Source organism: Muscardinus avellanarius, assembly GCF_963383645.1.
Source record: "Muscardinus avellanarius genome assembly, chromosome: 1".
Taxonomy (NCBI): Eukaryota; Metazoa; Chordata; class Mammalia; order Rodentia; family Gliridae; genus Muscardinus; species Muscardinus avellanarius.
In genome coordinates this window covers 109,685,634-109,713,385 of record NC_137786.1, presented here as the reverse complement: position 1 = coordinate 109,713,385, position 27,752 = coordinate 109,685,634, and the positions used below count along the sequence as shown (strand labels likewise).

The window sequence follows — 27,752 nt, the reverse complement described above, 5'->3', positions numbered from 1 at the left end:
TGTGGAGAAGGGGTTGCATGCGTGAGTAAAGGATTACTTGAATGAAAGATTGAATGAATGGCCGAGTGGACTCCCCATAGGTCTCATCCAGCCCTCCTCCAGGCCAGCCTCTACACCTCCCAGAGAAATCGCTGAAAACATATCTGTGTCCCTTCCTTGACTATAAACAATGCATAGCTTCTTAGGGCCTACACAGATATAAACTTGTGGCCTACAGACATGTTTTCTTTGGCCCACATAGTATTTAAAGTTTTCATTTAAATCTTGACTTAATTATCATATTTAACATTAAAATCTGGGTTTCCCACTTCTCTTAAGGCACCAGAAGAGCTGATACTGCAGGTCCATTTCCCCAGGGCAGCACTCGGCTCATGGAGTAGTGGCTGACCTTAAACGAGGCATGCGCTGTGGCGTCTGCCCTAGTCCCCACCACTCCCTCCTTTACCCGACATGCTTCCCTCACTTAATGACCCCTATCGCATCAGAGCGTACAGCCCCTGGCCTAGTTACAGGTGTAACTTCTGGGTAGTGTGTTGCATGGGGTGGAGATGACAAGCAGAGGAGACAATAGGGGACGTTGAAAGGTCAGGCTGTGGCCAAGTTAAAGGGCATTGAATGCCATTTTAAGAAGTTCTATCCAGAAGGCCACTGGGTGTGATGGAGCGGGAGCGTGATGTTGTTGGTTCCGTGGTTTTTAGCCTGGACTTTCTGGACAGTGGAGGACCAGACAGACAGAGAACCTGTGAAGAGGCTGGGATGCTAAAAGAAGGCGAGCAGGAGGAGGCCTGGTTGGAGGCTGAGCCACCATGGAGTCACCCCTAAATCTGAGTCTGCTCTTTCTGTGTTTCAGAACCAGACAGCAGCCCTGGGTTCAAGCACGACCATGAGGGCAGATGGACAGTGCTGAGGACCTAGCCTGGCTCCACGTGCGTCAGAAGGACTCCAGCACCCCAGGCCCCCTCTGCTGCCCAAAGGATGGAAGCCTGGGTGCTGGGGGCCCAGCCATGAGGGACTGCTACCCCTCCCAGCAAAAGGTCATATCTGCATGCCCCAGGCACACCCCTGACCAAAGTCCAGGCATGAACTCTAGACACAGCAGCCCCAGTGGGGCTGGGGAAGAAGCCTCCTGCTCTGAGGCCCCCAGTGGAAGCTTGGCCTGCCCCTCACCCACCTGCATCCCTCTCCAAGAAGCTGCCACTAGGGAGACATCGGAGGCACACGGAGCCTTGATCTTAGGGACACCAGAAACCACCTTGTCTGGGAAGCTAGAGCCTATGTCCTCAGTGAGAACTGACTCCAAGTCCTCTGAGAACAAAGATCCTGTGTTCTTGCAGAAGATGGATTCTGCGTCCTCAAAGCAGACAGATTCTACTTCCATGGGAAAAGAAGTTGGGTCCTCAAGGAAGACAGAGCCTATAATCTCTGAAAAAGGGGAGCCTGTGGCTCCTGGAAGGATGGACACCATGACTTCAGAAAAGGAGAATCCTGGATCCCTGGGAAAGGTAGATCCTGTGTGCCCCAGCAAGGTGGACACTGTGCCCCCAAGGAAAGAAGATCTCGAGTCTTTGAGAAATGTAGATCCTGTATCCTCAGGCAAAGTGGAATCTGTGGTCTCTAAAAAGGAGGAGCCCAAGGATTCTGGAAAAGAAGGCCCTGTGTCCTCAGAAAAGGTGGGTTCTGCAGCCACAAGAAAGGCAGACCTTGGTTCCTTGGGAGAGAGACATCCTGGGTCCTCAGGAATGGTGGAGCCCATGTCCTTAAAGAGCACAGAGTCCAGAGCCACAGACAAGTCAGACCTTGGGCTCTTGGGAAAGCTGACTCCAGCAACGTTAGGCAAGACTGAGCCTGTATCCTCTGGAATAGGGGTTCCTGGGTCCTCAGGAAGGGCAGGTCCTACACACTCGGGGATGGCAGCCCCTGCATCTCTGGGAAACACAGAAACTGTGATCTCTGCCAAAGAGGACCTTCATTTCCTGGGAAAGACTAGCTCTGCCTCCTCAGGAGAGGAGGGGCCCTCGTCAGTTAGAATGACCAAAACAGTGTCTGCTGGACAGGTGGGTCCCACGTCTGTAAAAAGTGAGACTCCTGTGTCTTTGGGCAGGGTGGGTCCAGTTTCTTTGGGAAGAGTGGATCCCGTCGTGCCAGGAAAGCCAGAGTCTTCGTCTCAGGGGCAGACAGTGCCCGTGGGAAAGACAGAAACTGCCTCCTCCGGAAAAGAGGACTCGGTACCCTCCAGAAGAGTAGATCTGACACCTGAGGGAAACGTAGACACACTGTCTTCTGGAACAGTGAATCCTGCATCTTCAGGAAAGCCAGACCCTGTGTCCTCAGGTCCAGGAGACCCTAGGCCCCTGGGGACAGGGGTTCCTCCACCTGCAGCAAAAGCTGAGGTAGTGACCCAGAGGAGAGGAGATGCTGGGTTCCCAGAGAAGGCTGGTCCCCTGGTCTCAGGCAAGGCGGACCCCATGAGCAAGGGCAAGACTGAAACTGTCCCTGCTGGAGAAGTGGACTCCCTGTCCTTAGGAAAGGCCTCCATGACTCCTGGAAAATCTGTCCTGGTGTCCCCAAGGCAGGCAGATCCCATGGACTCAGGAACAGCAGAAGTCACCCCAGAGGGGAAGGTGGACCCTCTGCCTCTAGAGAAGGGGAATCCTGTGAGTGCCACAAAGGCAGAAACCAGGGCCTTGGGGAAATGTGAGCCGCAGCCTGGGGACAAGGCAGAAACCAGGCTCCCTGCGCACGAAGGTGCCACGTCGGCAGGAAAAACGGAGGCACTTCTGCAAAAGGAACGTCCACGAGCCACTGAGAAGGTGGACCCCGGATCCTCCGGACAGGCCGACCCCGTTGTGCCCGGGACGGTGGAACCCGAGTCCCGGGGAAAGGCGCCCGGCGCTGCATCTCCAAGAGAGGCAGAGCCCCCGTCCTCGGGGAAGGTGGCCGCCTTGACTCTGGAGAAGGCCACGCCATCCTCTCTGGGGCAGCCGGAGGGCAAACCCTGCGGCGCGGTCCTGTCTCCCCGAGGTGCCGGGAGCAGCGGTGGAAAGCCGGAGCCCGGCCCCAGAGACCGGGCGGCCCCGAGGAGCCCGGCCGCGCCCCCGCCGGGGCCCCGGACCCGCGACAACTTCACCAAGGCGCCGTCGTGGGACGCGGGCGCGCCGCCGCCGCCGCCGCGCGAGGACGCGGGCACCCAGGCGGGCGCGCGGGCCTGCGTCTCGGTGGCCGTGAGCCCCATGTCCCCGCCCGGCGGCGCGGCCTTCAGCTTCCAGGCGGCGCCGCGCGCGCCCAGCCCCGCGCCCGGGCCCTCGCGCAGGGACGCGGGGCTGCAGGTGTCGCTGGGCGCCGCCGAGACGCGCTCCGTGGCCACCGGGCCCATGACGCCGCAGGCCGCCGCGCCGCCCGCCTTCCCCGAGGTGCGCGTGCAGCCCGGCTCGGCGCTGGCCGCCGCGCTGGCGCCGCAGGAGGCGGCCGAGCCGGTGCGCGACGTGAGCTGGGACGAGAAGGGCATGACGTGGGAGGTGTACGGCGCCGCCATGGAGGTGGAGGTGCTGGGCATGGCCATCCAGAAGCACCTGGAGCGCCAGATCGAGGAGCACGGCCGCCAGGGGGCGCCCGCGCCGCCGCCCGCCGCCCGCGGGGGCCCGGGCCGAGCCGGCTCGGTGCGCGCCGCGCCCCCCGACGGCGCCGCCAAGCGCCCGCCCGGCCTCTTCCGCGCGCTGCTGCAGAGCGTGCGCCGGCCGCGGTGCTGCTCGCGGGCGGGCCCCACGGCCGAGTGAGCCGCCCCCGTTTTGTACGCCCGGGTGTCCAACCTGCTCAGGCTCCCCCGTTGACCCCGAGCCCCTGGAAGGTGTCCCCTCGGTGTGCGGCAGGTCTCCGAGGGGCAGCTGACCCCTAGGGACTTCTCCCTCTGCCCAGTCCCTTCCTTGCCCAAACATAAATGACACCCTCTTCCCCCTCGGCCAGGAGACCGCAAGCCCGGCCCTGCCGCCCCGCTGTGCCCTCAGCGCCGCTCCCTCCCAGTCACACTGGTGGGCAGAGGACCCCCGACCTCCCACCCAGAGCTGAGAGGCAGGCTCCCGAGACGGCCGGGCGGGTGCGTTCAGGTCTCCAGTGGGGCCAGGTCCCCAGAACTGAGAAAGACTGCATGCGAATTAAGTGGTCCTCCATGTGCTCAAGAATTGGCGAGTGAGGCCTCTGAGGGAGGCCCTGCTGGGCCCCTGTGTGGCTGAGCGAGTGAGCGCCCGACGCCCCCATGTCGTGCTGGCCCCATGGCTGGGCATCTGTTGCATGCTATTGATGGTCCCTCCCCTATACCAGCCCCCAGCCCCCCTCCCTTCCCACCACACCACCGTTTCACAGAACCCAGAGAGGAAGACGGCCAGGGAGCACCCTGGGGGCCGCTCCGAAAGGTGACTTGAAGATAGGATGATCTCAGATGGGACAGAGGGTCGCAGTCACACTCAGCAGTCTCAGGCCAGCAGCAGCCTAGTGACAGCTGGTCTTGGGTACTGGGGACAGGATGGAGAACTCACCGTATAACCACAGTTGCCCTTCAAAGGCCACCCTCATCAGCACCTCATCCCTGTGCCGTGAGCCCCCACCAGCCCCTTGTGACCACTCAGTGTCCTTGTCCCCACCCCTCCAGCCTCGGTTTTTGGCTGATCTGTCACAGTATACATTGGTAATAAAATCTTTCCCCAACCCAGTCGCCTGTGATTAACAAAGCAGAGGGCAAGGAGCAGCATATATTATATCTGGGAGGGAGGTGCAGGTAGGTGTGGCATCACAGTGCCTCTTCTCAGGTGCGCAGGAAGAGCGGGAGCCTCGCTCACAGGTCTGTTGTGTCCAGGCCAGCATTGATGAAGGACAGCTTCTCCTGCTGCTGGCCACCCGAGCCCTCCTGCCTTCCAGACAGCACCACACCCAGGGGCTCGGGCTCGGGCTCCTCCGGACTGCGCTGAGGTGCCTTCTGAGGGAGAGGGAGAGGGAGGGAAGGCATGAGGACGGTGGCTTCCCCGGCCCTTCAGGCTCCTCTTTGGAGCCTCGTTGTCCTGGCTGTATCCCAGAGGCCGTGGCCAGGGCTAGCACAGCCAAGCTCAGGTGAAGGGCTGGGCCTGGGGGACTCAGCCGGCCTTTGCCTGCCCGCAGACAGCCACATTCTGCTCAGGCCCAAATAATGTCCGGCCGTGTGTCCTGTGCCAAGGAGCCAGTCTATCAGAGTTCCTGCCACCTGCACCCCCTACTAGGCTCCAAGTTGGACAGGTTCATCCATTACCTGAAATACCCCTTAAGGGAGGGATTGTACCTCATTTTACCCATGTGGAAATGGGCCTGGAGGACTATCCTGATCAGCAGCAGATCTAAAGCTTGTCCACACCACAGCACTGTCCCTGGTTGAGTCTGGCATTTCCTTCTGCCACCAGAGGGACACAGCACACGCAGGGCCACCCCTCCTGCCCTTTCTCTTCCCCCTCCCTGCAGACATCACACACACTAAGGAGGACCAGGGCCCTGTGCTCAGCTGCTCAGCCACAGAGGCAGCCACAGGGCTGGAGCCCTGGCCACCACTGCCCTGACCAGGGCTTTTTCCAGATTGGGACTGTTAGAGTCCCTGGAAAACACCGTGATGTCTGGGAGGCATCAGAGGGGCACAGCAGTCTGTGTCCCACGCAGCCCTGGCCACAGATCCCAAATGGGGCGTTGGCGAGGTGCCACTGGGGTAATGCCACCTGGCCCCTACGCCGGGACCTGCGTTCTGGTCTGCTTTGGCTCTGCAAGCTGTAGGGTCTTAAGTCAACAGCCCTCTCTGGGAATCAGTGTCCCTACTGTTTGTCAGGAAGGGCAGGATCAGATGGCCTCTCAGGTCACTGGCACATTATAGATGAACATTTGTAGAACTCTTGGGCAAGTCATGGCATCCAGGAGTTGGTGGAAGACCTCACCTGAGTCCCCCACCTAGCCAAGGGAGAGGAGGGGCAGCTGGCTCCTGAGAAGGCCCCGTGGCCGCCTTAGCCTGCCGGGACCCCCAAGGCCACCCCCTGCTCAGGAGGGGGAATGGAGCTTTGACAGCAGCTTCTCAGAAACATGCCAACCTCCTGCTCTCCCCTGACAAAGTTGTTTCTGGCTTTGAAGCCTCTTTGACCTGCTCTGCTCCCTCTCCAGACATTTTCTCAGAGCTCCTCCTCTCCCCAGCCCACAGGCCCAGCCCACCTCGGGCCCCTGACGTCACTCCTCCCCGGGGGGTCAGCATGGGCCTCATGCGGTGTCTTGAACGCTGGCAGGGAAGACTGGTCCCTTCCACCTCAGCTTCCTCAGACAAATCCACAGAGGATTTTTGCCTCACCTTATCTTCAAACAGAGATACACCACACCCCAGGTCTGCCTGGAATGACCCCACGCCCCACCCAAGGGGCCCATTTGGAGGCCTCTGTACCAGATCTCTGCACTGTGACACACCTGCAACCCTGGCAATTTTTTTTTTTTTTTTTTTGGTACTAGGGATTAAACCCAGGGGTATTCTACCTCCAAGCTCATCCCCAGTCCCTTTTAATTGATTGATTAATTGGTTGGTTTTTGTGGTGCTAGGGATTGAACTCAGAGACATTCTATCTTTGAGCTACAACCCTAGCCCTATTTTATTTTTATTTTGAAATAGGGTCTCATAGTCGGGTATGGTGGCACACGCTTGTAATCCTAGTACTTGGGAGGCTGAGACAGGAAGATTGCAGGTTTGAGGCCAGCCTCAGCTACTTGGTGATGCCCTTTGTAATTTAGTGAGACTTTGTTTCAAAATAAAAAATAAAATAGGGCTGAGGATGTAGCTTAGAGATAGAATGCTCCTGAGTTCAGTCCCCAGTGCTGCAAAAAAAAAAAAAAAAAAAGAAGAAGAAAGGAAAAAAGAAAGAATGAAAGAAAGGAAGAAAAGAAAAACAAAAAATATAGGATCTCACTAAGTTATTGCAGCTGGCCTCAAACCTGAGTTCTTCCTATCTCAGCCTCCCTAGTACTAGGATTATAGGCATATCTTTTTTTTGGGGGGTGTCCTGGGGTTCCTGGAAACCCTTCTACCTCCGGGCTACACTCCCAGACCTATTTTTATATTTTTTTATTTGGAAACAGGGTCTCTTAAGCCAGCAAGGCTGGCTTCGAACCAGCGCGATCCTCCTGTCTCTGCCTCCCAAGTGCAGGGATTACAAGCATGCGCCACCACGCCCGGCTATAGGCGTATCTTAAAGTCCAAGAGAAGCTTTGGTTGAGCAGATCTTTCCAAGAAAAGAGTCTTCAAGCCGGGCGTAATGGCGCACGCTTGTAACCCCAGCACTTGGGAGGCTGAGACAAGAGGATCGCACAGGTTCAAAGCCAGCCTCAGCTAATCAGCAAGGTTCTCAGCAACTTAGTGAGACCCTGTTTCCAAATAAAGTATAAAATAGGTCTGGGAGTATAGCCTGGAGGTAGAAAAGCCCCTGGGTTCCATCCCCAGTAACACACACACACACACACACACACACACACACACACACACACACACTAGTCTTCAAGAGGAAATTAAATGAGAACTGAAGAGCGAGGGCCAGCTGGGAGCCCTGGGGGCTCGGGGCCCAGAGGGACTAGTTGTAAAGTGGATGGGGAGTAGATGCCTCTCTCCTACAAAACCTCAGACTTGTACAGCTCAGATGGGTCTCAGAGAGCTTGCACTCCAGTGGGAGAGAGGGGTCGTTCTCCTGTTTCTGGATTCCTGTACCCCAGCCCACTAGGCAACTCCAGTGAGCTGCACATTAGAACCCTGGGAAGCTTTGACACATAGTCATACCTGGAGCCACTGGGCCATCAGGGTCTCTTTTGAGTATAAACTGACTGTGTGTGTGTGTGTGTGTGTGTGTGTGTGTGTGTGTGTGTGTGTGTGTGTGTTACTACAAATCTAACCCAGGGGCATTCTACCTCTGAGCTACACCCCCAGTTCTTTTTATTTTGAAACAGGGTCTTGTGAAGTTGCTGTAGCTCCTTGAAGCTGTGATCCTCCTGTCTTAACCTCCAAGTACGGGCTTACAGGCGTGCCCTACTGTGCCTGGCTGACACTAGTATTTTCAGAGTGCCCCGGTTGTGAACACTCCATCTTTGTAGTCAGCCAGTCTAGAGAACAAATGCCGGTCTCCTCGTCATTGAGCCCACATCTCTGCCCTACTGGTCTGTGCTCATTCACCTCTGATCTCTTCCCCTCCCCATCAGATTCTGATGGAGGCCGATGGAATTGGATTCCTGAGCATTTGCTTTGTGCCAGGTGTTTTTGTTATTGTTGGTTTTGGTTTTGGTTTTTGTGTGTGGTACTAGAGATTGAACCCAGGGGTGTTCTTCCTCTGAGCTACACTCCTAGTCCTATTTTATTTTTTATTTGGAAGCAGAGTCTCACTAAGTTGTCAATGGTCTTGCTAAGTTGCTGAGGCTGGCCTTGAACCTGCGATTCTCCTGTATCAGCCTCCTAAGTACTGGGACTATTGGCATGGGTCACAATGCCCGGCTTGTGGCAGGTTTTGCTGTTGTTGTTTGTTTGTTTGTTTGTGGTACTGGGGATGGAACCCAGGGGCATTCTACCTTCAAGCTCCACCCCCACCTCTATATTTTTATTCTTTATTTTGAAACAGGGTCTCACTAAGTAGCTGAGCTGTTTACGAACTGTGATACTCCTGTCTCAGCCTCCCACATGCTGGGATTACAAGCGTGTACCACCATGCCTGACTTCCTATTTTTTATTCTTTACTTTGAAACAGGGTCTCACCGAGTTGCAAAGGGCCTTACTAAGAAACTGAGGCTGTCCGTGAACCATGATCCTCCTGTCTCAGCCTCCCAAATGCTGGGATTACAAGCATTGCCACCATTCCCAGCTCCAGGTTGTTGTCGTTGTTTTTTTAATGCCTGCTCTTATTTAATCCTCATAACACCCTTGCAAGATTGATGATTTTATCCTCACTTATAAATGAGGAAACTGAGAACCAGAGGCAGCAGGTTCCTTTACCCAGAGGCACACGGTGACTGAGTAAAGGAGCATTGGACCTCATTCCAGAGCCACAGGACTCACCAGGGCCTGGTGCAGAAAAGCGAGGCTGCCCATGTCAACAGCAGATCCCTCCCAGCTTTGTCCTGAACCCCACCCCTCCAGAGAAGGATCCCAAGTCAGAAGCCAACTCATCCCCCATCTTGCCTTGGTTTCCTGACTGTCTTTGTCCAGGTCCACAGAGTTTTCATCCAGGGAATTGAGGCTGGAGGGAAGGCAATGGAGCTCAGGTTGTAGGGAAGCCCAGTCCTCCCCATTTGTGGTCACTGTCACCACTTCCACCATTATCACCATCACCATTACTACCACTACAACCACCATCACCATTATCACCACCACCATATCTAATACAACTATCACCACCACTACCACCATCACTACCATCTCCAATATCAAAATTACCATCATTATCACCACTGCCACCATCACCATCACCACCACCCTCCATCACCACCCCCTCATCACCATTACCACCACCACCATCACCATTAAAACCACCACCATCATCACATCACCACCACCACCACCACCACCCTCCATCACCACCCCCTCATCACCATTACCACCACCATCGCCATCACCATCATCACCACCACCATCATCACCACCACCACCATCACCACCACCATCATCACCATCACCACTATCACCACCACCATCATCACTATCACCATCACCACCATCACCACCATCATCACCACCACCATCACCACCACCATCATCACCATCATCACCATCACCACCACCATCATCACTATCACCATCACCACCATCACCACCATCATCACCACCACCATTACCACCACCATCATCACCATCACCACCCCCTCATCACCATTACCATCACCACCACCATTATCACTATCACCATCACCACCACCACCACCACCACCATCACCACTATCATCATCACCATCACTACCATCACCACCATCATCACCACCATCACCACCCTTACCACCACCCTCATCACTTCTGTTCCACCACCATCACCAACAGTGATCCCGGCCGGGCAGGGTGCTGCTCACCTGACGTAGTCCAAGTCACTGGAGGAGCTGGGGTAGTCCAAGTCCAGGTCCTTGGTGGGGAGGTTCAGCATGGGGTTGGCCCTGGAGAGAAGGTTTGTCAAGCGGTGATGGCACTCAGCCACCTCGGAAAGTCTCTTGCCCGCCCCTGGCCGCCGCTCACCGCTCAGCATTGTACATGTTAGTCCCAGGGATGGCAGGAGCCATGGGCATCACCCCTGCTGCAGTCTTCCGGGCCTCCTTAGCAGCCTTCAAAGCCCGAAGCTTCCGGCCATAGCTGTGGGAACCGGGAGAGGAGTCACACCCCTACTGCACCCCCAGCGAGTGTTCAGGGGATGCCCCAAAGTGCAGCCTCAGAGCTAGCAGACAGTGAGGAACATTGGCTCCATTTTACAGAAGGTAGAAAGAAGGGATGAGAAGAGGAGAAATTTTACAAAGGCCCCACAGCCAGCTGGGGCCTGAAACCAAAGCCAGGTGTGGCCACTGACCAGGTGTGCTGGGAAAGTGGACGGCGGCGACAGTGTACACTAAATGGATAATTGGCCGGAAGGCCTGTGGGGCGCGAGATGCAAGGGGCAGCTTGAGTGCACAAGGAATCTAGTCTCCTTCCTGTTTTACAGGGACAGGAGATGGCAGGTGGCGGGATAAACACACATGTATCTAAGGCCGAAACCCAAGCACTTCCTCCCTCCCCCACTGTGGTGGAGGAGGGGAGGGCTGGAGACCCAGGGGCCGGGGAGGAGTACCTCTTCCGCACACACATAAGAGCCACTGTCATGATGACAAGGACCAGTAGCAAAGCCACTCCTAATCCTGCGATGATGCTAACGAGCACTTTGGTCTGGTCTGCCTCCTGGCTCTCCTGGTAGCCCTGGAGAAGAAGGGGTGTGACGAAGACCAGGCCGCAGCCCTCCGGCGGCCCGTGCCCTTGGCCCTGCCACACTCACCAGCACCACCAGTCCCAGCTGCAGCAGCTGCGTCAGAGCGTCCTGGTCACTCCGGATCATCCTGGCCACAGAACCTCACTCAGACTCAGGTCACCGGGACCGCCCGGGCTTCCTGCTCACCCTCCTGCCCACCCCCAAGGACAGCCCCACTCACAGACTCAGTTCGTTAAGTGTCAGGGCCGTTCCATTGGGGAAGACTAAGTAGGCATCGAGGTAGGATTGCGCACGAGCCCTGGAATAGGGTGAGAAGAGTCCAGCAGTCGAGAGCCGCCCGCCCTCTCCTGCTACCCTAACCTTCCTCAGCCCACACACTGGACCTGTGGACACTCACCGAGCTGTAGACTCTATGTCCTGAATGTTCACAACGTAGACAGTAGTCCTGGTCGCCTGGGCAAGAGCCCTGCAGAAGGGTGCAGGTGCCACAGACCTCAGACCAAGGCCTTAGCCCAAGCCTCGGGCCAGTCAACTTGGGGACCGCGGGAATACGAAAGGGGCACAGTGGCTCTTTTGGATAAGCAGGTATCATGTCCGTGCAAAATAGAAAAGGAAATCCCTTCCTGTGGGGCTGGGTTTGCAGCTGAACAAGCAGAGTGCCCCTGTGCAGTGCACAGCCTTCACAGCTGTACGCGGCAGCTAAGTTAGGCTCTGTCTGCTTTTGGCTGGGCGTGGACTTCTGGGGGCATCCAAAAAGGTCGTGTAGGTACAGGTCAAAGACAAGGTCAAGGGCCAGTTGGGGACAGGGTTGAGGCATTGCATGCAGGTCTGGTCAGGCACCAGCCTCCAAGGCCCTGTGCTCCCACAGTCCCCTCCTGTGTCCCCCAAACCTACGCCTTAATCTCCTCCACGTTGGCGCCCACCTCCTCCTTTTGCTCGGAGAATTGCAGCCTCACGCGGTAGCTCTCGTCCACGGTGAAGATCTGGCGAGGAGGGCATGCGGGGGTGAGGCAGGAGGAATGTGGGGGCTGGTAGGAGGCAGGGGCCGGGACTGGCACTCACATTCAGGGAGGTTGTGGCTTCCAGCGCGGGACCCACCGAAGGTCTGTCCTGGGCCCTCACCGTCACTTGGTAAGTTCCTTGGAGGGTGGAATCAAGGTTGGTCACGAGCCTATGGAAGGAAGGCGAATACCGCCAAGTCTTGGGACCCGACCTGGGGTCCTCTGGAGCCCAGGGTACAACTCCCAGGTGGGGACTTGCTGCCGGAGGCCCCCTTGGTCCCCAGCCACCGCCAGCCCATCCGGGGGCTGCCTAGTTACTCAATGCTGCCGGTATACGCGCTGCCCTCTGCAGAGGTGGAAATCCGGAAGAAGCCCTGGAAAGGGACTGTGGCCCCGTCCTTAGGGACAAATTCCACTTGGAGAATGGAGAACAGGATGGCCCCGTTGTCTCCTGAGTCAAGGTCTCTGGCCTGGAGCGAGAGTGGACAACATCAGGGCCCAGGCCGCGCCAGCCCCAGCAGGGAGCAGAGGCCATGGCGGCCTGGGAGCTTGGTCCACAGGGTCTCCGCCAGCCTTCCCCAAATTAGCAAATGCTTTTTTGAAAATAGAATGAGCTTGGTCTGCAAATCCTGGAGCAAACCCCTACCTATACCCCAGCCTCACAGATCACTGTCCAAGTCCTTTCTTATAAAAATCCTGCCTTGCTCCTCCACAAGACACACACACACACACACACACACACACACACACACACACACACACTTGGATGGCATAAGCATCAACTGTGCTTTCTCCTTTTTGAGCCCTCATTTCAAGTCTTACTAACGTGGGTATGGATTCCCTGAGTGGCTCATGAGAGTGTGTGTGGGGGGGGGCACAAGCATTTTTCTACACTAGAGTGCCCCATTTATCTATGTATTTACTTGTCCGTTTGTTTGGGTGGTACTGGAGATGGAACCCTGGTGCATTCTACCTTCCAGCTATACCCCCAGCCCTATTTTATTTTTATTTTTATTATATATATTGGTGGTACTGGGGATGGAACCCAGGGGCCTTCAACCTCCGGGCTACACTCCCAGACCTATTTTATATTTTTATTTGGATACAGGGTTTCTTAAGCCAGGTGAGGCAGGCTTAGATCCTGCCTGATCCTCTTGTCTCAGCCTCCCAAGTGTGGGGATTACAAGCGTGTGCCACCATGCCCGGCCCTATTTTATTTTTTATTGAAACAAGGTCTTCAAGTTTTTAAGGCTGGCCTTGAACCTGTGATCCTCCTGTCTCAGCCTCCTAAATACTGGGATTATAGGCATGCGCCACCATGCCCAGCTTCTTTTTTTTTTTTTTTTTTTTTTTTTTTTTTTTTTTTTTTTTGGTGGTACTGGGGTTCCTGGAAACCCTTCTTTCTCTGGGCTACACTCCCAGACCTATTTTATATTTTTTTATTTGGAAAGAGCGTGGCTGGCTTTGAACCTGCGCGATCCTCCTGTCTCTGCCTCCTAAGCGCGGGGATTACAAGCGTGCGCCACCATGGCCGGCCCAGCTTCATTTTTTAATGTTTGTTTGTTTGTTTGTTTGTTTGTTTTGTGGTACTGGGGATTTAACCTGGGGTCATTCTACCTCCAAGCTATACCCCCATCTTATTTTACTTTTTATTTAGAAACAAGGTCTCACTAACTTGCTGAGGCTGGCCTTGAACCTTCAATCCTCCTGTCTCAGCCTCCCAATTACTAGGATTATAAGGCATGTAACACCATGCCCACCCACTTATTTATTTTTATTTATTTACTTTTGGTGCTGGGGATTGAACCCCTGAGCCACACCCCCAGCACCTTTTATTTTTTTACTTTGAAGCAAGGTCTCACTAAGTTTCTGGGGATCTCATTCGATTGCTAAGGTGGCCTTGAACCTGTGGGGCTCCTCTCAGCGTCCCAAGTACTGGGGATTACAGATATATGTCACCACATGGCCTGTTCTAGTGTGTTCTAGAGAAAAATATAACCAACACACAAAGCCACAAACCCAATGACACTGCTGTTTAGTATGGGAGTCAAGTTCAGAATAGCTGGTGTTTAAGTTTCAAACAGGAGCCAATTTAAAGAAAACGGTTTGAGAGGGCATGGAAATGCAAGCCTGTAATCCCAGTTGTAATTCCAGTATTTGGGAGACAGACAGGATGTTCACAGCCTTGAAACCAGCCTTAACAATGATGAGACTCAGCAAACTAGTGAGACCCTGTTTCAAAATAAAATAGGGCTGGGGGGGGGGTGTAGTTCAGAGGTACAATTTCCCTGGGTTCCATCCCGAGCACTACAAAAATAAGTAAATAAAAATTTTAAAATAAAGAAAACTGCTGGGCGTGGTGGCGCACGCTTGTAATTCTAGCATTTGGGAGGCCGAGACAGGAGGATCACAGTTCGCGGACACCCTAAGCTACTTAGTGAGGCCCTTTGCAACTCAGCGAGACCCTGTTTAAAAAAAAAATGGGGGTATAGCCTGGATGCCCCTGGGTTCCATCCCCAGTACTAAAAAAAAATAAATAAAAATAAACTGTTCAAAGCCTTGTCTCACTGAAGACTGGGAAACTGGATGTCCTAAGGCTTAAAAGAACTTAAAAAGGGAGGACTGGAGCCGGGAGTGGTGGAGCTCACGTGTAAACCTGGTGCTTGGAAGGCTGAGACAGCAGGATCGCAGGTTGGAGACCTACCTTAGCAACCTAGAGATGCCCTCAGTAACTTAGTGAGACCCTATTTCAAAATAAAAAGGGCCGGGCATGGTGGCGCATGCTTGTAATCCCAGCATTCGGGAGGCTGAGACAGGAAGATCGCGGTTCGCGGACAGCCTCAGCTACTTAGTGAGGCCCTCTGCAACTCAGTGAGACCCGGTTTCAAGATAAAGAATAAAAAATAGGGCAGGGGGTGTAGCTCGGAGGTCGAATGCCCCTGGGTTCCATCTCCAGACCCGCAAAAAATTAATTAATTAATTAATTAAAAATAAATAAATTTAAAAAAATAAAAAGGGCTATGGGTGTAGCTCAGAGGTAAAGCACTGTGAGTTAAAAAAAAAAGAGGGGGGATTATTATCCCCATTTCATGAAAACTGAGACTCCAATCAAAAGACCATTCTGTGGGCACCCCAGCTCTGTATGGGGAAGGCCAGGCGCATATTTCTCCTCTACCGTGTTGCTACCACAGCACAGGGAGTCGCACCCAGATTCCACCTGCCAGGAACTACCAGATGGTTGTCAAGAAAGGAAACTGAGGCCCACGTAGGCCTGAAAACTGTGAGGCCCCAAGGCCTTCTGGGAGGTCTCACCCTAACATGGCAGGGCCACGGTCGTCTAATAGATCCACCTGTCCCAACACTATAACAAAAAACTGAAATCATTTTTGTAATTTTTCTCTGGAAATAATTTAACTAGAAGGAACTTGTTTAATTTGCAATTAGCTATGATTTTTTTCTCTCATACTCAAGAATTCTGGTATAGCCAGGCATGACGGCACATACTTGTAATCTCAGCACTTGGGAGACTGAGACAGAGAAATTGCAGGTTCACAGCCAGCCTCAGCTACTTTGTGAGGCCCTGTTTCAAAATAAAGAATAAAAATTAGGGCCAGGGATGTAGCTTGGAAGTAAAATGCCCCTGGGTTCAATCCCCAGAACCACAAAATAAACAAATTATTTATTTATTTATTTATTTATTTAAAAATTTAAAAAAGGGCTGCAGATGTAGCTTGGAGGTAGAATGCCTTTGGGTTTAATCCCCAACACCAAAAAAATAAAAATAAAAGATATAATAGGGCTGGGGGTGTAGCTCAGAGGTAGTATGCCTCTGGATTCAATCCCTGGTACCACAATAAAAAAAAAAAAAGGAAGGAAAGAAAGAAAGGGAAAAAAAGAAAAGAAAGAAACAGAGAGAAAGAGAAAATAAATAAATCTGGTATAGTCAAAAAATCTAGACTGCAAAGTGGTATTTATGATCATGAAATCAGGAAATTTTTATGGATACATAAACAGTGAGATACTGGGGCTTGAACGCAGGGGCGTTCTTCCTCTGAGCAACACCGCAGCCCTTTATATTTTTATTTTAAAACAGAGTCTCACTAGGTTGCCAAGTCTGGCCTGACACCTGCGATCTTCCTGTCTCAGCCTCTCAGGCCTGTGCCTCCGTGCCCGGCTCATTTGATCATATCGATTGGGCAGGCATTTGTTTCCATTCTGGAGTTTGCTTTTTTTCTTAGGAGAAGCCCATACATTTGCTTTCTAAGGTCGGAGCGTTTGGGGCAGCAGAGGACTGCAGGCCCCGGCCTGACTTGGCTGACAAAGGCTGAGACGGCACTTACCTGCACAGTAGCCACCTGCTGGTTGGGAATCACAAGTTCGGGGATGATCACTGCAAGTGCAGGCAGAGAGAGGTCAGCAGGCTGAGGCAGCGCCACAGCCCAGCACCCCCAGATCTGCCCTCAGCACCTCTCAATGCAGCTGCCCCTAGGCCAGTGGTTAGCAAGTCATCTCCTCCCACTGCACACATGGGGAAACTGAGGCATGAAGCAGAGCTAGAATGAAAGCACAGGTTCCCCACCACCGCATCCCCAGGGAAAAGGAAGACTAGAAGCATTGTTCTCCCTCCAAGGGCCCATCTGGGGCCCAAGGAAGGTCTGAGGGGGGTGCTGCCCAAGGGTGGTATGGGTGCATGACCTTGTGGGGGACCGGGTGGAGGCTGGGCTTGCTGCTTACCAAATGTTTGATTATTAGGCAGAAAATAGGGTGCATTGTCATTCACGTCCTCAATAGTAATGGGGAGGCTTCCTGCGGAGACAAGGTGGGCGGGCTCTAAGGCTGGCTCAGAGCCTGGGCTTCAACAGGCTCCTAGCACCTCCCTCCAGCGCATCCTCTGCCTGTTCAGTTCTCCCTGCTCCTGGGCTGGGTGCCACGCGGTCCTCTCTAGCCTGTGTGGCTGGGTTTCATCCCCAGACTCAGGAAGGCTAAACAGCTCATTAGAGTCACACGGCGAGCCGGGCCTGTGGTGCAGGCTTGTCATCCAGTACTTGGTTTTGTTTTGTTTTGTTTTGTTTTGTTTTTGTGGTACTGGGGTAGAACCCAGGGGGCTTTCTACCTCTGGGGGACACTCCCAGACCTATTTTATAGTTTATTTGGAAACGGGGTCTCACTAAGTTGCTGAGAGCCTCACTAAGTAGCTGAGACTGGCTTCGAACCTGTGTGATCCTCCTGTCTCAGCCTCCCAAGCGCAGGGATTACAAGCGTGCGCCACCACGCCCAGCTCGTAATCCAGTACTTGGGAGGCTGAGATAGAAGGATTGCCAGCTTGAAGCCAGCCTCAGAAATTTAGTGAGGCCCTCCACAACTTAGACTCTGTTTCCAAATAATAAAAAAGAGTGTGGGGGGGATGTAGCTCAGAGGTAGAATAACTCCCAGTACCTTAAAAAAAAGTGAGCCAGAAGTGGGCCTGGTCTAGGGTGTGCGCGCGCACGCGCGCGTGTGTGTGTGTGTGTGTGTGTGTGTGTGTGTGTGATGCCACTTCTCTGGAGGGGAAAGGTACTGAGGACAGAAGACAGGAGGAATATTTTACTTCTGAGCTATACCCCCTAACCTATTTTATTCTTAATTTTGAAACAGTCTGGCTAAGTTGCCAAAGTCTCACTAAGTTGCTGAGGCTGGTCTCGACGCTGTGATCCTCTGATCTCAATCTCACAAGTACTGGGATTACAGGCGTGTACCACCATGCCCAGCTTATATATGCTACCTCTTAACTGTGCGAGCTGTTTTGTGGGGGGGGGGGTACTTGGGATTGAACCCAGAGCTATTCTATATCTTCCAGCTACACCTCCAGCCTGATTTTGTTTCTTATTCAAAAACAGGGTCTCCCTAGGTTGATGAGATCTATTTGCTGAGGCTGTCCTTGAACCTGAAATCCTCCTGTCTCGGCCTCCTCAGTATTGAGATTACAGGCATGCACCACCATGCCTGACTTAAACTGGTTACTTAAACACAAACACTCCTCATCTATCAAAGTTGATAGGCATCACCTATCTTGTGGTTGTACAGGAATAAAATGAGAAAATGCTTACAAGGTGCCTGCCATATTCTTGGCTATCATATGGACTCAATATATGCTAGCTATTGGTTATTGTCGCTTTGGTTCAGAGATGGAATTTTTTGTTTTCTTGGGGGTACCGGGAAATGAACCCAGGGCCATTCTACCTCTGAGCTATACCCCAGCCCGATTTTTTATTCTTTATTTTGAAACAGGGTTTCACTAAGTTGTGGAGGGCCTCACTAAGTAGCTGAGGCTGGCTGCGAACCTGCGATCCTCCTGTTTCAGCCTCTCAAGTACTGGGATTCCAAGTGTGCAGCGCCATGCCCAGCTCCAGAGGTGGGATTTAAATACATGTCTGGCTTTAAAGCGTGTTCTTCCCTTCACACAGCTCCATGAAATAGCACTGCTTAGGTGCTGAGTACGCCAGGCCCTTCACTAAATGCTCTCCATGCATGTTCTCACACCATCTTCACAGCCAGCCTACTGCCCGACTCCACTGGACAGATGAGAAACTAAAGCCTGGGGAGGGCTTTGCCAGTGACAGCTAGGAGGAGCTCCAGGCAGGGCTATTTATTTATTTATTTATTTATTTGTACTGGGGATGGAACCCAGGGGCATCCTACCTACAAGCTATAATCCTAGCCCTTATTTATTTATTTATTTTTATTTTTGGTGGTACTGGGGTTCCTGGAAACCCTTCTACCTCCGGGCTACACTCCCAGACCTATTTTTATATTTTTTATTTGGAAACAGGGTCTCTTAAGCCAGCGCGGCTGGCTTCGAACCTGTATGATCCTCCTGTCTCCGCCTCCCAAGCGCAGGGATTACAAGCGTGCGCCACCCTGCCCGGCTATTTATTTTCATTTTGAAACAGGGTCTCACTGAGTTGCTGAGGGTCTTGCTAAATTGCTGAGGCTAGCCTCAAATTTGCCATCCTCCTGTCTTCACCTCCCAAATCTGAGGATCACGGGCATGTGCCACCATGCTTGGCACAAAGCAGGATTGAAGCCAGATCTTGTGGGTCCTGGCCCAGGCCTCTCTCCCATGGCCCCTAACTTATAACTGCCCAGACCCGGCTGACTCACCATTGTTGCTGTAGGCTTCGAAGCGGGGATCTGTGGTGGTGTCGTAGGCCCGCACAACCAGCGTGACCAGGTCGCAGGCCTCGTAGTCGATGGCCTCACTCTGACTGATGTACACAGAGCCGTTGGCCAGCACAGAGAACCAGTCACGGCACAGGCTGCCCACGTTGGCCCCGGCCTTCGTGCAGATGACGCTCACCAGCTGTATCTCCAGCTTGGCTTCAGTATCCACGTCCCAGGCCACCACCTCAGCCACCTGGCCATGTTGAGAGCCGTTCTCAGCCACAGAGACGCCGCGCAGTGAGTCTGGGTCCAGAGTGGGCGGCTCATCGTTCACGTCCACCACCGTCACGTTGACCTCAGCCGTGCTCTCACGGCCCTGAGGGTCTGGGTTCTCGGCGCTCACTGTCAGGCTGAAGAAGTCCTGTGTCTCGTAGTCCAGGCTCACGTCTGGCGGGAGCCAGATGCGGCCCTCGGCTCTCCCAGATCCCAGCACCAAGCCTTGCAGCATGAAGTAGTTGGAACCGCTCCCTGACAGGGTGAAGCTGATGCGGTTGTTGACTTCTGTCTGGTCTGCATCCCAGGCCTCCACTGTGCCTACCAGGACTCCTGTGGACCAGGGACAGAGCTTAGGGGAGTCCTGGCCAGGCCGCTGGCAGGGGCCCTCCAGGCCTTCCCTGCGAGTGCAGCTGTTAACATGGTTATCGTTGCTATTTGGTGTCAGAGGTGGGATGTTATACACCTGGAGCCATAGTGTGCTCTCTCCTTTAAATCCACTCACAAGACAATAGAATGAATTAGGTGCTTACCGTCTGTCTGACACTCTAAGACTTCATATGCATGCTCTCCTTTAACCTTCACAGCCAACCTACTGCCCCACTCCGGGGACCCAGGGCCCGGCCCAGCCTGGCCTGTAGATGACTTACCTGGCTCCCTCTCCTTCACAAAGAATTGGTAGCTGGACTGGTTGAAGATGGGCAGGTTATCATTGATGTCCTGCGGGTAGAGGGAGATCTGAGTCCCAGGGACCCTCGTAGCCCAAGAGGGCACCCTTCCCAGATATAATCCGAGAGGCCAGTAATTGGCCACAGATAGAGGAATGGAGCCCACGTCTCCTCCGACAGCACTTTCCACTTCCCAAGTGTGGGAACTGCTGTTCAGGAGAGAGAACCTGGCCCCGCCAGCTACCTGGGGCTCAGGGCACGTGGCAGGGTCTCTGTAGCTACCTATACGTAGGTATAGTCAGGAGCCCCATCTCCTTTCCTTTCTCTGACCACAGCTCAGGACTGGTTTAGACCCCGCTTTCCAGGATGGTTTCAGCTACTGGACTGTGTCCCTGTCTGACCCAGCTTGTTGCTTTGGCACCAGCCCCACACCTCTGCAGCACACGCTTCTCCTCCTCCCCTCCCTCCTCCAGTGTCTCAGACCCAGGAGCTCTGTGCTCAGGCGGAGCTGGGCCCTGGGGCGCTGCAGGGCTCAGAGGCGTCCTGCCTTCACATAGCAGCTGTGTCTAACTCCCTCTTCCCTGGCCCCCACACAAAGCTGGAGTGCTCAAAGTGTCCCAGCTTGACATTAGCCCTGCCTTCCCCTTCCCCCTGAGACAGCCATGTGCTTGGGAGATGCCCCGAATCTTCCAGCCCTGCCTGGCTCTGCCCACGGGCAGTAGATAGCACCGGTGTTTGCTTTGATGTTCTGCTTTTTGTGTGTGTGGTACTAGGGGTTGGGCCCAGGGCAGGAAGGTTCTACCTCTAAGCTCTGTCCCAGCTCTATTTTACGTTGAAGCAGGGTCTTGCTAAGTTACTGAGGCTGGTCTTGAACCTGTGATCCTCCTGTCTCTGCCTCCCAAGTACTGGGATTACAGGCATGGGCCATCATGCCCAGCTAGCAACTGGAGCTCTTTTTTATTTTTTCTTCTCTCTCTCCCCTCTCCCCTTTAATATTGAGGATTGAACCCAGGGTCATTCTACCTCTCAGAATGCCCCGCTCCTCCAGTCTTATTTTATTTTTTATTGTGACATACGTCTCACTAAATTGCTAAGGGCAGAGCCGGGCGTGGTGGGGCCCGCTTGCAATCCCAGTACTTGGGAGGCAGAGACCAGAGGATCGTGGTTCACGGACAGCCTCAGCTACTTAGTGAGGCCCCTTGCAACTCAGTGAGACCCTGTTTCAAAATAAAAAATTTAAAAAAAAATAGGGCTGAGGTGGAACTTGGAGGTAGAATGCCCCTGGGCTCCATCCCCAGTACCACCAAAAGAAAAAGAAAAAGAATTGCTGAGGGTCTTTTATGTTGCTGCAGTTGGCTTCGAACCTGTGCTCCTACTGTCTCAGCGTGCTAAGTACTAGGATCACAGGCGCGCGGCACCAAGCCCAGCTTTTCTTTGCCTTCGAATGGTGGCAGGGGCACAGAGGGGTTCGGATAGGATGCTGAGTGACGCGCTAATGCGCACTGAGTGCCGGGCCCAGCGCTCTGCAGAACAGCTCCCATTAGCCAGCTCACCGATCCTCCTGCCGTTTCATCCCCATTTCACAGATAAGGAATTTAAGGGCCAGGGGAGTCGGGCAGCTCACAGCTGCATACCCAGTGAGCCGGGTACTAACTCAGGCAGCCTGCGTGTGGGCTCCGTCACTCACTGCGTTGCAAAAGGTAGAAACTCCCAGGCTTGGTGCACACCTGGAATTCTAGTACTTGGGAGGCAGAGGCGGGAGGATTGCAGGTTCAAGACCAGCCTGACAAACTTAGTGAGCCCGTCAGCAACTTGATGAGACCTTGTTTCAAAATAAAATAAAATAAAAAAGGATGGAGTATAGCTCAAAGGTAGAATGCCCTGGGTTCAATCCCCAGTACAGGAAGGAAGGAAGGAATAAGTGCATCATGTTGGAGGCCAGGGAGGCTTAGCACCCGCTGGGAAGCAGCCCAGCCCAGCACCCTGCCCGGCCGAGTGGGCCTTACCTCCACAGTGATGGAGATATTGACGTCGGTGCTTTGGCTGGGCACACCACAGTCAGCCACACTCACGGCTAGCACGATGCGGCCCCCCAGGGAAGGCTCAATGGCCTCCCGGTCCAGGGGCTCCAGGTTTCTGAGGAGCCCTGTGTCAGGGTCCAGCGAGAAGTTCTGGCTGTAGGGGCCCGGCAGCAGGCTGAAGACCAGGCGGCTGTTGTCGGTGTCTGGCTCGTCGTTGTCATAGGCCTGTGCAGATGGGCAAGAGCTGGGTGTCAGCCTTTGGGTGCCCGCAGCCCACAGCCCTTCCAGCAGTGGCCCACGAGGCAGCAACAGAGCCTGGAGCCCGCAGAGTGCTGGCCAACCTCCCAGCCTCAGTCTCCCCTCGGAGAGGCTCCGACCGACAGCTTGCAAGAGCTTTCTAGGCCTTATGCACTAAGGTTATCTTCATTCAGCCCACAGATGTTTGCTGTGCACCTACCATCCACGCCTGGCCCTTATCTAGGCCCTGGACTACAGCCATAATCAAGACAGTTCCCCGTGGAGCTGACATGCTACTGGGAAGGCAGACAGGGGAAAGTATATTACAGTCATTAAAAAATTAAAAAACAGAACCCTAAAATAAGTCGTGGTGTACACTTGTAATCCCAGTACTTGGGAGGCTGAGACAGGAGGATTGCAGGTTCAAAGCCAGTCTCAGCAATTTAGGAAGGCCCTCTGCAACCTAGTGAGACCCTGTTTGAAAATAAATTAATAAAATAGAGCTGGGTGTAATGGCACACGCTCGTAATCTCAGTACTTGAGAACCTGAGACAGGAGTATCGCAGGTTCAAGGCCAGCCTCAACAACTTAGTGAGGCCCTGTTTCAAAACAAAAAATAAAAACAGAGCTGGAATTGTAGCTCAGACGTAGAATGCCCCAGGGCTCAATCCCTAGTACAGCAAAAGAAAAAAAATTAATTAGTAAAATAGAGCTGAGAGTGTAGCTCAGAGGTAGAATTACCCTGGGTTCACCACACACACACACACACACACACACACACACACACACACCCCATAAAATAAAGCCAGGCATGGTGGCAGTACATGCCTATAATCCCAGTATCTGGAAGGCTGAGATGAGAGGATTGCATGTTTGAGGCCAGGTTCAGCAACTTAGCGAGATCTTATTTCAAAATAAAAAGGGATGAAGGTAGCTCAGAGGTAGAATAACTCTAAGTAACTGAGGCTGGTGGTGAACCTGCTCCTGTCTCAGCCTCCCAAGTACTGGGATTATAAGCGTGCATCACCACGCCCGGCAGCAAGGCGGTTTTGAATCCAGAGCCAGGTCACTCTGACGTGGAGCCCATTCTCTCTGCTTCCTCCCTGCCATCTCTGCCTTAAGCACTTTCAGTTCGATGGGGTCCTGTTTACTAAATGCGTCCTTTTTAAGAAGCCAGAGATGGTTCTTCCAAGAGCCTGACTCCATCTGTTTGCCTCTTGGTGCTCTGAACCCAGGCCACTTAATTTGCCAACCACTTGTCAGGGCTCACAGTGGGCACCACGGTTATAGAAGCAGATCTGTTATACTTTTACCGCAAGAAGCTGACAGAGCAGGGTGAGGAGAATCAAGGAGCAAGGAAAAGAGGGTTTTGGGTCCAGGCAGATCCGGCCATGGCCCCAGTGCTGCCATTTGCAGGCTGTGCAACCATAGGAAGGTTGCTAAGCCTTTCTGAGCCTCAATTTTCTCCTGCAAAATGGGAACCATTAGAGGATCTGTTGTGTAAGTATTCGGAACCACACAGACCCAGAGGGCTGGGAGGGAAGCGGGGTCACACAATCTCATTCTGAGGACCCGGTTGAGATCTGGTTTCCTACTTCTCCCAACATGTCCTTTCACAGACTCGAGGCAGAGGCCTGAAGTCCTCAGGACAAGAGGCGAGCTCCCCGCAGACATCCTAGAGCCACTCCTGGGCTTTTACCTCCTCGCTGTGAACCTGGCTCTCGTCCAGTTCCCTTTTTGGCTCTGACATTAGGCAGCTCAGAACTGAACTCGCAGGCCACTCCCAGCACGACGTCGTGTGTGTGTGTGTGTGTGTGTGTGTGTGTGTGTGTGTGTGTGTGTGAGAGAGAGAGAGAGAGAGAGAGAGAGAGAGAGAGAGAGAGACAGACAGACAGACGACAGACAGACAGACAGACAGACACTGGGGATGGAGTCCAAGGGCATTCTGCTTCCGAGCTCCACCCTCAGCCCTATCTTCTATTCTTTATTTTGAAACCGGGTCTCACTAAGTTGCAAAGGGCCTCACTAAGTAGCTGAGGCTGTCCGCAAACCGCGATCCTCCTGTCTCAGCCTCCCAAATGCTGGGATTGCAAGTGTGCACCACCACGCCCGGCTCCTAGCACCACTTGTACTTCTACCTCCGGCTTCCGGGTCCTAATTTCTGGGCCTTTTAATAATGCCATTCTGCCCAGTCCAGTGGGGGTATGCCTGTAATCCCAGCAATTTAGGAGGCTGAATCAGGCAAATCAAAAGTTCAGGGCCAGCCTTGGCCACTTTAGTGAGATCCTTTCTCAGAATAAAAAGATAAAGATGGTTGGGCATGGTGGCACACACCTGTAACCTCAGTACTTGGCAGGCAAGTCAAGAGGATCACAGGTTCGAGGCCAGCCTCAGCAACTTAGTGAGACCCTCAGGAACCTAGCAAAATATAAAAATAAAATGTAAAATAGGTCTGTGTACCACAGAGGTGAAATGCTCCTGTATTTAATCCCCAGTACAATAAATAAATAAATGAGTAATAAATAAGTAAACAAAGAGTTGGATATATAGCTCAGTAATAGAGTGCCCCTGGGTTCCATCCCCAGTATCACATAAAAGCTGTCCCTTTTTTCTTTATTTTTTTATATTTTAATCTTTTTTTATGGTACTGGGGGTGGAACCCAGAGGCTTTCTACCTCTGGGCTATACTCCCAGACCTATATTTTTTTATATTTTATTTGGAAACAGGGTCTCACTAAGTTGCTGAGAGCCTCACTAAGTACCTGAGGCTGGCTTTGAACCCGTGCGATCCTCCTGTCTCAGCCTCCCAAGCGCGGGGATTACAAGCATGTGCTACCACACCTGGCAGTTAATCTATTTTTATACAAGCTACCTTGAATAAAAGGTAGGTGACAGGGATGTGTATATAAAACAGCAAAATATTTTTGTTTTTGTTTTTATTACTGGGATTAAACCCAGGGGCATTTTATCTCTAAGCTACACTCCCTAGCCCTTTTTTATTTGGAAACAGTCTCATAAAGTTGCAAAGGTTCTTGCTGAGTTGCTGAGGCTGACCTCGAATCTGCAATCCTCCCATCTCAGCCTCAGGTACCAGGCTCACAGGCTGCACCCCTGCGCCCGGCAGCAATGTGTTCTTGAAAGCTGGCTCTGTGCCAGGCCTCCTGCTGGACGCTTGGTGCCTGTTATCTCACTATCCCCCAGTGACGCTGGGGATAAACATCATGATTGTCTTCATTTTCCGAGCTAGCGGCTCAGAGAGGCAGAGTGACTTTTCGGGGCCACGCAGCAGAGCTCAGACTCCACCTAAGACCAATCGGACCACAGAGCCAGGCTCACTCAGCCCCCTGCCCACCCACTAGCACCATGCCTGCTCGCACCTGGATCGTCACGGAGACATTGTCCCCTTCCTGGACAAAGATGCTGTAGGAGCCGATGACCACGGGTGCGTTGTCGTTGATGTCCAGCAGGTGAATCTGCAGCGTGGTGGTAGAGGACTGGCCCCCGCCATCCGTGGCCTGCAGCGTGAGGAAGTACACGGCCTGCATCTCCCGGTCCAGCAGCGTGCTGTTTTTCACTCTCACTGTCCCCGAGTCGGGATCCACCTCAAAGAGGTCTGCCCTGCTCAGGGTGGGCACAGTCAGCAAATAACATTACAGGATGCTTCCTTCTGTTTTAGATAAACTGTGGCCCACACTTTAGAATGTCCCGTGCAGTATTCTCAACCTGCTTACTGCTATGGGCTGGGCATGGTTTGAGTTAGTTCGCAAGTCTTTGTGTGTTGGAAGCTTGGTCCACAGTGTAATGATGTTAAGGGGTGGGCGGCATTTGAGAGGCGAGGCCTTGGATGTGATGGGACACACTTGTCATGCCAGTACTTGGAAGGCTGAGACAGGAAAGTTGCAAGTTCTAGGACAGCCTCAGCAAGTAGTCAGACTCACATCAACCTAGCAATATCCTGTTTCAAAATAAAAATAAGCCAAGCGTGGGGGCGCCCGCTTGTAATCCCAGCATTCAGGAGGCTGAGATCGCGGTTCGCAGACAGCCTCAGCTACTTAGTGAGGCCCTGCGCAACTTAGTGAGACCCTATTTCAAAATAAAAATAGGACAGGGAGTATAGCTTGGAGGTAGAATGCCCCTGGGTTCCATCCACAGACTGCAAAAATAAATAAATAAATAAATAAATAAATAAATAAATAAATAATAGGGCCGGGGGTAGAATGCCCCTGGCTTTGATCTCTAGTATCACAAAACAAAACAAAAGGACTGTAAGCTAATTAAACCTCTTGTCTTAACCAGACACAGTAGTGCATGCCTGTAATCCCAGTACATGGGAGTGTGAGACAGGTGGATCTCAGGTTCAAGGGTAGCCTAAGAAATTTAGCAAAACCCTCAGAAATTTAGTGAAAGCTTGTTTCAAAAAAAAAATAATAAGGCTGGGCATGATGGTGCACCCCTGTAATACCAGTACTTTGGAGATTGAGACAGGAGGTTCACAGGTTCAAATCCAGCCTTGGCAAGTTAACAAGGCACTCAGCAATTTAGTGAGACCCTGTTTCCAAATAAAAAATAAAATTGGTCTAGGGGTCTAGCTCAGAGGTAGAATTCCCCTGGGCTCAATCCCCAGTACTACACACTAAATAATAGTGATGATGATGAAGAAGAAGATGATGATAATGATAATTATCATAAAAGGATGGGGTGTAGTGAAGTCCAGAGGTATAATACCCCTGAGTTTAATCCCCAGTACAAAAACAAAAACCAAAACTCTTGAATTCTTGTCTTTATGAAGTATCAGGTCTTAGGTATGGCATTATAATATCAGGAAACAAACTAATATGCATTTTTTTTTTTGCGGGTCTGGGGATGGAACCCAGGGGCATTCTACCTCTGAGCTACACCCCCTGCCCTATTCTTTATTCTTTATTTTAAAACAGGGTCCCACTGAGTTGCAAAGGGCTTCCCTAAGTAGCTGAGGCTGCCCATGAATTGCAATCCTTGTCTCAGCCTCCCAAATGCCAGGATTACAAGCATGTGCCACCATATCTGGCTTCCTTCCTTCCTTCCTTCCTTTCCTCCCTCTCCCTTCCTTCCTTCCTTTTTTTCTTTCTTTCTTTCTTTCTTTCTTTCTTTCTTTCTTTCTTTTTTTCTTTCATCTTTCTTTCTTTTTCTTTTGCAGTACTGGGGATTAAACCCAGGGGCATTCTACCTCCAAGCTATATCCCCTGCCCTATTTTTTATTCTTTATTTTTGAGACAGGGTCCCACTGAGTTGCAAGGGCCTCACTAAGTAGCTGAGGCTGCCCATGAATTGCAATCCTTGTCTCAGCCTCCCCAAATGCCGGGATTACAAGCATGTGCCACCATATCTAGCTTGCTTCCTTCCTTCCTACCTTCTTTCCTTCCTTCCTTCCTTTCCTCTTCCTTCCTTCCTTCCTTCCTTCCTTCCTTCCTTCCTTCTTTC

At 52.7% G+C, this 27,752-nt stretch overlaps 2 protein-coding genes across 2 annotated transcripts in view; one reads left to right on the top strand and one right to left on the bottom strand.

The window, feature by feature from the left end:
• Positions 1–893: 893 nt before the first annotated feature.
• On the top strand, positions 894–3,773 carry GPRIN1 (G protein regulated inducer of neurite outgrowth 1; the record flags this gene model as incomplete). Its single annotated transcript, XM_080712595.1, has 1 exon — positions 894–3,773. The coding sequence occupies one exon, from the start codon at positions 894–896 to the stop codon at positions 3,771–3,773; it is 2,880 nt and encodes a 959-aa protein (XP_080568721.1).
• Positions 3,774–4,825: 1,052 nt separating this feature from the next.
• The window catches only part of CDHR2 (cadherin related family member 2), a gene marked incomplete at both ends in the record, with an annotated part of 35,811 nt that continues 12,884 nt past the window's right edge, over positions 4,826–27,752 (bottom strand). Inside the window, 17 exons of the mRNA XM_080692408.1 lie at positions 4,826–4,966; positions 9,194–9,251; positions 10,075–10,155; positions 10,235–10,348; positions 10,818–10,942; positions 11,019–11,079; positions 11,173–11,250; positions 11,350–11,418; positions 11,847–11,935; positions 12,015–12,123; positions 12,272–12,423; positions 16,294–16,343; positions 16,688–16,759; positions 19,094–19,699; positions 20,017–20,086; positions 22,041–22,280; positions 25,670–25,910. Of these exons, the coding sequence (XP_080548534.1) occupies positions 4,826–4,966; positions 9,194–9,251; positions 10,075–10,155; positions 10,235–10,348; positions 10,818–10,942; positions 11,019–11,079; positions 11,173–11,250; positions 11,350–11,418; positions 11,847–11,935; positions 12,015–12,123; positions 12,272–12,423; positions 16,294–16,343; positions 16,688–16,759; positions 19,094–19,699; positions 20,017–20,086; positions 22,041–22,280; positions 25,670–25,910 (2,356 nt within the window). The remainder of the gene's footprint in view (positions 4,967–9,193; positions 9,252–10,074; positions 10,156–10,234; positions 10,349–10,817; positions 10,943–11,018; positions 11,080–11,172; positions 11,251–11,349; positions 11,419–11,846; positions 11,936–12,014; positions 12,124–12,271; positions 12,424–16,293; positions 16,344–16,687; positions 16,760–19,093; positions 19,700–20,016; positions 20,087–22,040; positions 22,281–25,669; positions 25,911–27,752) is intronic.